The 11905-nt window shown below is 44.2% G+C and overlaps 1 protein-coding gene across 1 annotated transcript; it reads right to left on the minus strand.

Annotated features, from left to right (window-relative positions):
- Positions 1 to 4668: 4668 nt before the first annotated feature.
- Positions 4669 to 11148, minus strand: LOC144095199 (signal peptide peptidase-like 2B). The gene is made up of 4 exons (XM_077628987.1): positions 10809 to 11148; positions 8147 to 8243; positions 6323 to 6518; positions 4669 to 4713 (listed from the first exon to the last, which is right to left on the minus strand). Exons 1-4 carry the CDS (start codon positions 10909 to 10911, stop codon positions 4669 to 4671), a joined length of 441 nt encoding a protein of 146 aa, XP_077485113.1. The 5' UTR covers positions 10912 to 11148.
- Between the last annotated feature and the right edge of the window lie 757 nt (positions 11149 to 11905).

Raw genomic sequence — 11905 nt, forward strand, 5'->3', positions numbered from 1 at the left:
CACCCTGTTCTTTCACTTTTTTGACCAGATGCACCCTGACACAGGCTATCGAGCATACATGGAGCGGAAAATGGGAGAGGCAGCTTATATTTGGTTGCTATGTTCTTCAGGTTATGCGCAACACAACCCTTGTATGGGATCACAACAAACTTACTCCTTTGCTCAGGGTCCTCACTTTCTTCCCTTTTAACCCTTTCAGCATCAGCGGACAGCAACAGTAGACAGCAGGTTGCCCAGCTGATTTGAATTTAGGATCTTGTCTATCAAAACTTGTTTATGCAAAATGGCAACATGACTTGATGAGGCTGGACAGTAAGCAGAACGAAGCTATCGCTTGTTGTATAATTTTGTCCAGCGTGGGACATACCAACGAGAACAATTGCCCTCCTGGTGCGGGGACTGTACATCCGGTACCAGAAAGGAATTGCTGCCCTACTTTCCCACAGGGCGCGTATCGTTCGAAGCAGTTCGAAGCTCCGTGCACCACAACAAAGATATATTCTCCTTCCTGTCTAGAAATACGTCCTTCACCGTTCTGTTTTGTAATACATGCTTTCAATCTAGTGTGCTCTTTTATGAGCACGCAAGCAAAAAAAATATAGGCAAGTTTCTCTCTTACTGTCCGTGAACATCATACACTGTCGAAGCAAGAGAAGAACAATTACGGAGCAATGCCCTCGCGCAGCTCAATGGCTCAGTTGCACTTTGCGTTGTAAGCTTTCTGCGAAACCGGACGAGGTATAACCAGCCATGGAAGCACTGGCGTGCTGACGTAGAGCAGGCCTCGGCTCCGCATCATCTGGAATTGTTCACTGGATGAGGCGCATACATCCACGCGTGGATTCAACAGGCCCTCTTTTGGAACCTGCGTGGTGGTGGGCCGAGTGGGCTGCATAAGGCAAGTTCCGTGGCAGGCGGGAAACGGCACTATTTTTTTCACGTCTCCTAGTCATAAAACCTTATATCTTATAACAGGCTAGAAAAGTACCTAAGCCATGATACAGTCAGTGCAATGGTTGATGAACCTACACAACATCAGATTCCCTACAACCCAGCTGAATTATCGCCGCACTCAAGCGAAGAAGACAATACGTATATCTTGATCGTTTTTTTTTTCTGTTGACTATTACATCTACCACTAGTACCTGCCACCACTGATGTCATTCGCTGACCCCAATATCAAACCTGTAACTGACCAATGAGAAAAAAAAAAGAAACGAAAAATGCACTGGAAAATCGGCACAATTCTCACATGAACCACACGCGTTGGTGCTAGAAGCTTTGCTCGGGAACGTACTTCAAGAATGGTTACTTGGGCACCAAGTGACGCCAGTTGCAGCAGCTACCAGTGGCAAAAGAAAACGTGAATTATTTTCTGGTTATTATATTCAGTTTTCCTTTTTGAGGGATTCATCAATACCCCAAGAGCCGCCTTGGCGCTACAGTCGTGACAGTCAGGACTGCATGGTGTATGATACTGATGCATGCATCAAATAGGAAGAAAAGTTTCTTTGTTGTATCCAGGCTTAAAGTCAGCCAATTACAATTTGTACTGCAGCGTCCTCCCGTCTATTCCTTACGAATTCTTCATGAACTGCATGCATACTACGTTTGTTCATGAATGTTTAAGCTGTACCCAGCATCCATCGTTTAGCCGTGATCACTACTGTCCATGTCCCGCTGAACCTTTCGCAAACGATCCAACCAGACTTACGAATTCCCCACTCCAGAAGTTCTTGAGGTCCCCGCGGCACCAAGCGAGCAATATGACTGGAAGCAGGATTGCAGGGACTAGATAGAGCAGCGCAGGCTGACCGCTGTTCATGATGTGACTCATGTGGAAAGTCAGCACCAGTGCTGCGCCGTAACCTGCGGGTATTAGTAACGGAGTTAAGCAAAGGGTCGACGAGGTTCACGGGGCATTAAGCGTCCAGAAACACTGAAATGTAACCCTAGCATCTCTTCGTTGCAAAGCATCGCGAAGTTTATCGTTTAAAGGAGCGCGCTCTTTATTTTTAAAGCGAGAGCTGTTAAAGAACAGTCTCGGAGGGTGTTTACGGTGGGAGGAGGAGGGTAGGGCGAGAGCGTAAGAATGCGCAACCGCGGAGGGTGCTTGCCGGGTTACTGTTGAAAGAGGATGGTATGACGAGAGTGGCGGAATGCATAACCGGAGGGCAGAGCCTTAGGGAGGGTAGTTATCGTTGAAGGAGGAGGATGCGCCGAGAGCGACGAGTGCGCAACAGATGTGTCAACATAGATCTACGTTTACTTACGTAGTATTCCGCTCTAGTGCCCCTTTAAGCAGTGTTATCATACCTGATACGGCTTCTGCTGTGTAATGATTTTTGCAGCCGGTGCCAGAAGATCCTCTCACGTCTAGTCTATGAATTTCCTTGAAATACAAGGCAATTTTTTGTCAGGTGGACTCGGCTGCGTTTTCAAGCTCTTTTCAATTGGTTAGTTTCTTTAATACCCGGAGTGTACTTGCAGGTGTGCTGAAGTTACCTAAGAAAAACAATTGTCTCGCGGCCAACGAGAACTGGCTTGCAGGAAACTTACAAGCAATAGCTAGCAGGAAGTACCAGGATCCTTTCTTCACGATGACGTCGTACGAGCGACAGTAGGCAACAGCCATACCTATTAGGAGCAAGAGTAGAAGTTGCGTAAAACAAGCTAGTCTTGGAACACACACTCGATATGTCGTGATGGCACTAAGGATGCTAGGAGGTGCGAGAATATTCATAAATGTAAAAGCGAAATGCATGAAGTCGCCTATTTATATACTTCAGTTATTGTACACCCACCAAAGACAGCCACCGCGAAAAGAACAGGATTGGTATGTCATACTGCTGTGCCATCTAAGCTTCCAGGAATACTTACGCTGTGGCCAGCCTTATAGATTTAAATGAATAAATAAAACTCTTAACTAAGTTAAAAGCATTTCAGAACTCGGGAAACCCTAATAGCTGACGGCGATTTGACTCACAGCCCGCAGGAAGAAACCTACAGCTAAACCCACAGCATCTTTCAAACAGGCTCAGCAATGTTAAAAGGTGCTTTTTCGACATCAAAGAGCTTCTTGCCAGATTTCTGCTAGCATTTATTCCAGCGTATAATGATGCGCGTATGCTGCATAATGAAGAAAGCGTGGAACTAAATTACGGACTTGCGCCGTGCTTGCATCTGTACAGAAATGCTTTGAATGAATGGATTCTTTCGGGCTCTATTTCAATGGAGCTGAAATGCTAGAGGCCCGTGTGTTGAGCTATGTCAGTGCACGTTAATGAACTCCTGGTGGTCGAAAATACTTGCAGCCCTCCACTACGGCGTCACTCAGAGCTTTACTCGTCTAACGAAACCAAACTGAATAGCTTCTTTCAAGTGGCGTAAAATTGCAACTGGTGCTTTGCCTATGGGCGGCTCGTTCTGCTTTAGCTTTAAAACGTTTTCCAAGCAGCTTACTCTTTGCGTTAGAGAACATATGCTTTGAACGTTACTTGAATATGATTCCAGCAAGTTCAATATACAAAAGACGAGCAAGCTGACCAGACTAGTGCATTCTTTTAGGTGTACGTTTTGGCGAGATCAAATTTTCTCCCACGTGGTAGGGTCGTTCAAAGCGATGAATTTCCGGGCAACGCGACAGTTGTACAAAAAAAGACTGGAAACGTTTTTTTGTGCATCTCTCAATTATTGATTACTCGTCTCTGGGCAACTCTGTCATTTGTCGGCTGCAGTAACGTTACCGAATTCCTATTTATTTTGCGAACAAATGAATATTGGTAAAGATAAGTGGAACTGTTATTATAAAGGAAGTCACCTGGAACAGCGATGTCTCCGTAGCCCAGCATCATAGCACTCCCGCTGCAGGCGGTCGCTTCTCCAGAGAAGAAAAGCGGTACACGCATGAGAACGGGCAAATCTTGCACACCTCTTGCGACGCTTTCCATCACACTCACGTCTTTCTGCACAATGGAAAAAAAAAACTGCACACTGAAGTGACAAGGAACGTGTAGTTGCTCTAGTGCACCAAATACGTTTTAAAGCGGGGAGCTTGCTTGTGCGAGAAGCATTTTTTACCGCGAGCTTCAAAATTTTGTCGAAAAATTGAAACAAGAATTTCTGTTCCAACAACCAAAATCTCTTGTTTCAACGCACACAGATTTTCTTGCGATCGCATTTCCTTTGAAACTTTGTCAAACTTATTTCACATTTATCTTTCGCATATGGTTTGTGATGTTCATTATATTTACGCGTGTTTCGAAACTTACCCATACGCCAGGCCAACTTTTTCTGGCAATGGCACGGAAGCTACAGAGTAGAAACACAACCTCTCTTCTTGTGCTGGGGAATCTAGTCCCCAAGTTATTAGTTTTTTCATAAAGCATGGTATATTGTTAAAAAGCTTCTGGGAACACTTAAGCTCCGTCTTCAGCTGCCTGGGGTCCTCTTCTCGTATGACTTTACACGCGTGGTCATTCTCTTCTATAACATTAAAAGACCGCGGGTAGTCATCATATCACTCCTGGCACACTGGTGCAAATGCAAAGCGATGTGCTGCTGCCTCAGCAGCTGCTGTTTCAAACACAGTCACTGTCGAGATCCAGGAGCAACCTCTCGCGACCAATCTTTGATTTAACTGCCAACCTGACACGGTGGGCAGTTCGCTCACAATCCGGTGAGCTGGTTGGCGCTTGCCACAGTGGGCAGGCTCTGATTACGTCACAGGGTCACATGAGCCATGTGGCAGGTTAGATATCTGCTTTTTGCTCACAACGCCGACACCAGATTTCCTGCCGAACGGGAATCTTAAAGCTATTGCGTTAATAATCATTATTTAAGGCACATTTCTAACAAACTGCCGACATTCAACGTCGAAGGTTAAGGAGAAAACTGTTTTCGCGATTGCAAGAAATATGGAATGCATGTTCAGTCACAAGAAGTCTCCATAGATGGCGCCAGTTGCCCTAGCTACGGAATGAACGTGCCGCGGAGAGAGCAACGGACCAGGCGGCCGGGAGCACTTTCGCGTGCCCGAACTATTTAGCGGAATGACTAGAGTTAATTACGCTCTGCCCCAGTAGCCTTCCCTTCACTGCCATGAAAAATTGTCCCCTATTAAAGCGTGCAATTTTTTTTTTGCTACAGTAAACAAAACCTACCTATCTAATGCCCTTTCCTACCCTGCACAACAATATTGGACTATCGAGTGCTTAAAATAAAAGCTATTAGAAGTAAACAGGCGGCATTCAATCTTTGATCACAGTTCTAGACATCCTCTGCTTTGAAGTGTTTAGGTATTAGCAAAGAATATAAAAATGCGTTTTAAAAGGACGAACAGATGCTTACCGATAGTAAGGATGTGGCAAACACCATAAATATGTCATCGAAGAATAGAAGAACAGATATCAGGGTAATAATCTGCAAATGAACGATCAAGTTTATTGTTCGGTGTTTAAATCATATAATCGCTCGTCCCCATACGAATGCCCTACGTCCTAGTGATCTATGGCGGTCAAGTCGGCAGGAACCATCATTTCGGGCCGCACTAAAGTCAATTTCGGGACAAAGAAGAAAAGAACACTTAGTTTAGCGAGCTTGTCTATGCTTATTTTTTCTGTTTTTTAATATATAAAATGATCATCTCCCGTATTCTAGACAAGTGTATAGACGCTATAGGCAGGGCCTTCGAAAAAAAAACAGAATTCTTCACTCCAGACTACTGTCACTTCGTCGCTCTATTCGCTAATTTCGAACCCGGTCTTAAAGCTGGCATACTTCCCAGTCTGGAAAAGTGAATCCGGGATGCCTTTAACTACTGAGTTTGCCACACTGCAAGGAGCAGGCACGGCTTGGTACAACAGCGTGAAAGAAAGCGTCACAGACTGCTTCGACTGAGACCTAAATTCAGCGCTGCATACTCTGAAGTCATAGTTTATAGTATCTGAATTATTTTAGATTAATTTTCCTCGCTAATTGCATTTTCTACGAAAACCGTCAGAATAGTTTTCAATGCAGGGCTACTAATGCCAGGCCAATGTCAAGAAAATGATAAAGTTATTTGATAGAGATCTAAAACATTCCCACTGAATGACCGCGCCCATGCGACTTGGTGTGTATTCTTGGCTAAACGCAACAAACAACGCAGTGGATGAAACGACGAGGAAACGTAAACGAATAAACAAGGAAAGCGTCATTTTGCTTCCGAACAACAGTTTCCTTTTCTGCAGCAGTAAGTGATTTTCGTTGGACTGAATCACTCCTCCATGAGAACAGGCGTCTTATTAGTTCCATAGTGTTATCATGAATTACAGAAACATGCCTTAAAATTTGGCAGCTGCACGCATCGGAGGATGTTGACGGCGAAACTGGAGCCGAGGAAGTTCTGCAAGATCCAGGCATGGTGGGCCTTGCGGAAGACGACCCACGTTAAGGGGATGGTGACGGCGCACCATATTACTATGTGGTGTCGCACTTCCATGCTGCGCACAAAGCAGGGGAAGACCACATTTGGCATCCTGCGCAAAAAAAGGCGCTCCTTAATTATTCACGTGGCCAAGGGGAGGGGGGGGCGGAAGGCAAGATCCCTCCGCCCCTACCACAAATCAAGCTGATTCCCCCTCCCCCACCGCACTCTTGGCAGTGCTCTCCACACCCGCTCTCGACACACACATTTGGACCTCTCCCAAATACCATTCCCTCCTGCATGCCTGTCCAAATTGTAAGGACAGTGAAGTTTCGTTCGCATTAGACACTGCAGAAAGAGCGAGCGCTACACAGTAGCTGCTACGAAACACATCGGTTACCATGGTCCAGTTGCAAGTGCAATGCTCTTTCAAGACCTGTCAAGTGAAAGCACTCTTTATTTTTAAGCGTACAAGGTGATACGTAGAAAATATTTGGACCGAGAGCCGTGCGGCTAGGAACACGGTCTAGTAGGAAATAAATTACATCAGGCAGCCGCAGTGAGCACAATAAAAATAAGCAAACAGGAATAAACAATCGCTCGGAACACATACGGACATGAGTCAGTTCATAGCATAGAAATTTGGAAAGAGGTTATTTTTAAAAACTGTACAAAATATTTGGTGAAACACCCTGTATACTACATATAACGCTGGCGGACAGTGACTTTGTCACGCGTTAGCAGTTATGAGGCCTGATTTACGGCAAAATATTGATACGGTTGTAAGAAATCCCTATGCCCTAACCGCAATGTCTTTTTTCCAGTTGTTTCTGGGGAAGTCTCCGCGTTTATTGTTTTCCTGACGCCTTGACATAATCCGCGTATTCTTTACTAAATTATGCACAAATATTTCTCAGCGCTCCGACATGGTCTTCTCCCGTCGCATTTTGTAAGAGGCCTTCCTTCGGCAAGAGAAAAGATGCGAACTTTAAGCTTCTAGGTGGCCAACCAACATTTATTCATATGGGCGACTACGACGCTGAGGGAAATTACTTAACAATGTCGTAACCATGGCTCAAGGCCAGATTTCCTGATGTTCAGTTTAATATAAAACTCAGACCTGCAGTAAAACCAGCAGTCTCAAAACGCAAGTAAGACGAGGCACACACAGGGTCAAAAAATAGAACATTTTTGGTAGTGAAAAGGCCAATAGTCGTCACAGATCCGAGCGGTCAAAGCAGCATGCCTCTTGAAGTGTCGTTAACGCGTGTTAGATGCACTTTGAACGTTAACGCGAGTATTTTGAAAATCTGACAGGAGTCTTATCGACCTGAAATGCACACTTTGAAGCAGAAATATATTTACTCGGCGGCACATTGCAATGCAATAACGAGAAGAAATTAAATCGTCGTTAATGGAGCATTTAATAAGCTCAACCGATTTTACGTACGGGACGCTCCTGCAGACCCGTTCTAAAGTATTTTGCAGCTAAAGGGGGCGGGAGAGGGGGGGGGGGGGGGGCTCTAAGAGGAGGATTTCATTTGCTTATCATCCGCATTTTCCTTTAAGCTCATCCTGTCTCTTCCAACGGCAAGCGTTAGGCTAATATATATTTATTTTGTGCAGGTGACCCAGAGCTCACATTTTAATAAATAGGTTTATATATTTGTAACGTTTGTTGTTTTATTTGTTTTGTCGCGTATTATTGCAATGGGTACAAGTGACTGAAATGGTGCTGACCGCATACTGGCGCATGGTATCAGGAACGCCAGGGAGTCGAAGATGACTGTCAGTGAAATCACTGAGCCCAGAGCGATGCTACCAACAAGAAAAGGCCCTGCACAAAAGGTAGGAAAGATATGAGCGAGATTCATTTTAGTCATGCTGGCATGCCTCATATTTCATACATATAAAAGTTTGCGAAGAGACTATATAATCTGGCGTACTAGCGTTTAATGAGCGACGCACGTGAATCCTTAGGGCACTAAGCGCAGACACGTGGGTTAGTTGGTGGCATCGTACACTACGATTCATATTCTATCCGCGTGAAAAACACCATGGACAATGGCATCAGTGATGGCCACTCTTCCTCTGTCCGTGTGTTTTTCTCGTTACAAATATGATTAACATCCTCAGACACATGCGTATTCAAAAGAGTATAAAAAAGCGCAAGGCATGGCTACCTAGAATAAAGGGTCTGTATATTTACGAACAGATTTTCAGAGAAATGTTATCCTATACATTCTAATGCCCCTAAATTATCATTTTTATATCTAATCAAGCCAGAGTAATAGTAGTAGTAGTAGCTGCGGTCCAGTGGCGCAGTGACGACCGAAGCTATGTGTGCCATTGAGAAGTAATGTAGCAGGCAAGGGTAGAAAAATGAGGGGCTCTTCATGACATACATACGAAGGAAGCCAATAGTCACCGAAACCCAGGAAAGAGGAATATATTTCTTTTTTCTTAATTTTTAGTTCCCTTGCACTAAAACCCTAATTTAGCATTTCGCCGATGTTTGTCCAAAGCCTCAGGCAGGTGGCCAACCTGCCACAATGAGCAGGTGGAAGCCCACCCACCGGGTACCTGCCAGCAGTCATTATGGCAACTAAGCAGAACACTTAATGGCAAAACCAACACTCTATATCCGCGAGTGGGTTTAGAACCCACGGACGGAGCAAACAGATCAGCTTCACTGGCCAATGCATTGAACTACTAAGTTATAGCTGCAGATTAACATCCCCCGTGTTTAACTGCCAGTCTCTAGCACTCTCATTTGGGTGCCATCGACTTCTTCAGCTTCAGTCTACGCACAATGAATCCAGAATGCACCGCTATCGCATTGCACTATTAAACCGAGCCTAAAAACCAAAACCTAAGTGAAAACCGAGGTGCGAGCGCACCTTATTTGCATTTGGCCTAACCACGTTAAATCGTCCGTCATTTTTAGGAAATTATTGTTGTAATTATTTGATGTGCAAAAGATAATTCATTAAAATTAAACGAAAAATAAAAACCAACAATCCTCTATGCAATTATCTTTCTTTCGGTGAGTGTTGGCTTCCTCCATAAGTATGCACAAGTTATGGTTATAGTCATGCTTATTAATTCAAAAGTGAGGTTTAAAACGCGAGTTTAAAGAATGTAGGCTCGATCATTGACAGTCCTCTAAAATAATGTAATAGATTTGAAAGGTACTCATGACTGAGAAAGTACATTTTATTTCTATGGAAGGTGTCAATATGTCAGGTGAAATGAAATGCATTTTCCAAATTTCATGCAAATAATGACGTAACTTTACCTGATGAGAGGGGCATTAAAAAAAGATGTCTAGACTGAAAGTGCGTCTCCACGTTGCGGGCAGTTCAGGATCTACGCTTTCCAGCAGAAGGCCGCGCATTATATGTGTATATTTGATTCTTCGTCAAGTTAGAACGACTGAATTAAACCGATCTCAACGTCTGCCGCTCTCCGACCTATCCGATAATGGTTTCGGAGAGGTCGTGTTCTTGGCTGCTTTCTTTTACGTTCCTGTAAAACATACATTTATTTCACAAGTATTTTAAGAGCTACAAAACGTTTCTCATGTTTTTCCCTTTTTATCAAGGGCGTTTTCAATATTTCAATGTAATAATTGTTTTCGGTTCTGAGGCTGCATTATCAGCCTCACTATCGTTGCTAAGTGCCCCACAAAAGCTTACCCCCGAACCTAGGCGTTACACAGCAAAACATCAGAGCTCCTCAGTTGACAATAATATAAAAAAAATGGTTGAAAGGCTTACAAACTATGGCGCAGAGGTAAAAAAACAAACGAAGCGCCTTCTCAAGCCGGAAACACGGTGCCGCTGTCACACTATTACACAAGAACAATAAAACCCTCCCAACCTTATTGATGATGGTCTTAGATGCCGTATTATCAATGAAAATCTTCATTCCGTCCTATGAGAAGTCCTGTCAAGTGTACACTGTTTTCTTTCATATGTTTCTCTGTAGGATTGCCAAGGATTTTGCCTGGACTATTTCGTTGTGTTTTTTTTGCAGTTTTTCAATTATTTTCATTGTTAACCTTTTTGGTTGTTTCACTGTGTGCTGACTCGTGTCATGCTGCCAGCTGTCGTCTAGCTGCTCTTCGCAGCAGCTTCCTTGTACCGAGAGAAAAATAAACTCTATTATTATTATTATTATTATTATTATTATTATTATTATTATTATTATTATTATTATTATTATTATTATTATTATTATTATTATTATTATTATTATTATTATTAGAAACCTTGATTGCAAGATAACTATGGATGCGCGCTGATCTTGCGTGCAGTTGGAGTGCGGTTGGCGGAAGACCGTTCGCTGTTATTCGTGCAATAGTACGCTACAGATGCGCAGAGAATGAGGTGCCGCTTACACATCTTATTAAAAAAGTAGTATAGCACGAGGAGGTTAACAGCCAGCATGAGCACGAACAGCGTGAGGAGCTTCCAGTCCACGGGGCACTCGGAGAAGGTCATTTCCTCCTTCTCGGAGCTCGGAAAGTCGTCCGCACACTTGTGCGACCGCGTTCGGGTTGGGCTCCGCACGTTCGCTGGCTCATGGCTCTGCGGCTTGGACGCTGCGGTAGGCGGAGAGGCCGTCGCCTCCAGACCCGGCGACGTGGTCAACCGAGTCGCCTTCGCCACCGGCGTGGTGTCCAGGCTGGCGTCCTCGTTACAGGGCTTCTCGTCTCGACTTGGTGCGGCGGTGCTGAGTCATAAGGCTGCGCAGGAGGCCGCCAGGAGCGAATGGCTTGAAGCCAACTATACGGGATTAGAGGGCGATTTAGGTTCAGATTTGCAAAATTGGACGATACGGTATAGCTTAACAGAGCGTTAATGTTTCTAAAGGCACAGCTAGCAAATATTAGCCTAACGACATCGACATAACTACTTTCCAAAGCTCCCTACACGCATTCTCATTGTTTTGCTTTGTTTTATTTTCAGACAAAAGCATGATTAGCATGTTTGACGGAACGATAGGCGGTTGAGTTCAGCTGAAAACGAACAAACGCAAGAATTCCAGCTTCTGGGCGTGAGATACTGCCAAGAATGTCTAAATGTGAACAAACCACTGAGAGTGTTATGAAAGTACTGCAATGAAGGCCCAGCCATCTATAATAACCCTCGCCACTGTATTGAGTGAGTCTATTTAATGCAAAGAATAATTCATATATGCTGATAGTACGCAGTTGACCTTCTTGTAGAGGATGCCCTACTCTCAAGGGATAGACGTGCTAACCTTTAACTGCCGTTTTCTCTTTGTTCCTTTTTCGAAGACTTCCTGCAAAACAGCACACAAAGCTTGACTATCACTTATTCGGCGACGCTCGCTTATGTTCTGCTGCAGTGCACAACGTAATCCAGTGCGACAAGCTCAGATATTCCTAAGGTGTTCGTGGGAGTGGGTTGGCTGTTTGAGACGCGTTTCGAAAGCTTTGCTTGTTTGTGCCTTGCATATAGTGAAAGAAAA

Source organism: Amblyomma americanum, chromosome 6 (assembly GCF_052857255.1).
Source record: "Amblyomma americanum isolate KBUSLIRL-KWMA chromosome 6, ASM5285725v1, whole genome shotgun sequence".
Lineage (NCBI taxonomy): Eukaryota > Metazoa > Arthropoda > Arachnida > Ixodida > Ixodidae > Amblyomma > Amblyomma americanum.

Excerpts from the sequence above, each read along its gene's own strand:
- LOC144095199 (XM_077628987.1), bottom strand. The coding sequence starts at position 10,911 with ATGACCTTCTCCGAGTGCCCCGTGGACTGGAAGCTCCTCACGCTGTTC. Across the intron at positions 6,519-8,146 it reads ATACCATGCGCCAGTATGCG|GATGCCAAATGTGGTCTTCC; the intron begins GTCAGCACCATT and ends TTTTTTGCGCAG. Across the intron at positions 4,714-6,322 it reads TGCAGCTGCCAAATTTTAAG|AGCCTGCCCACTGTGGCAAG; the intron begins GCATGTTTCTGT and ends TGACGTAATCAG.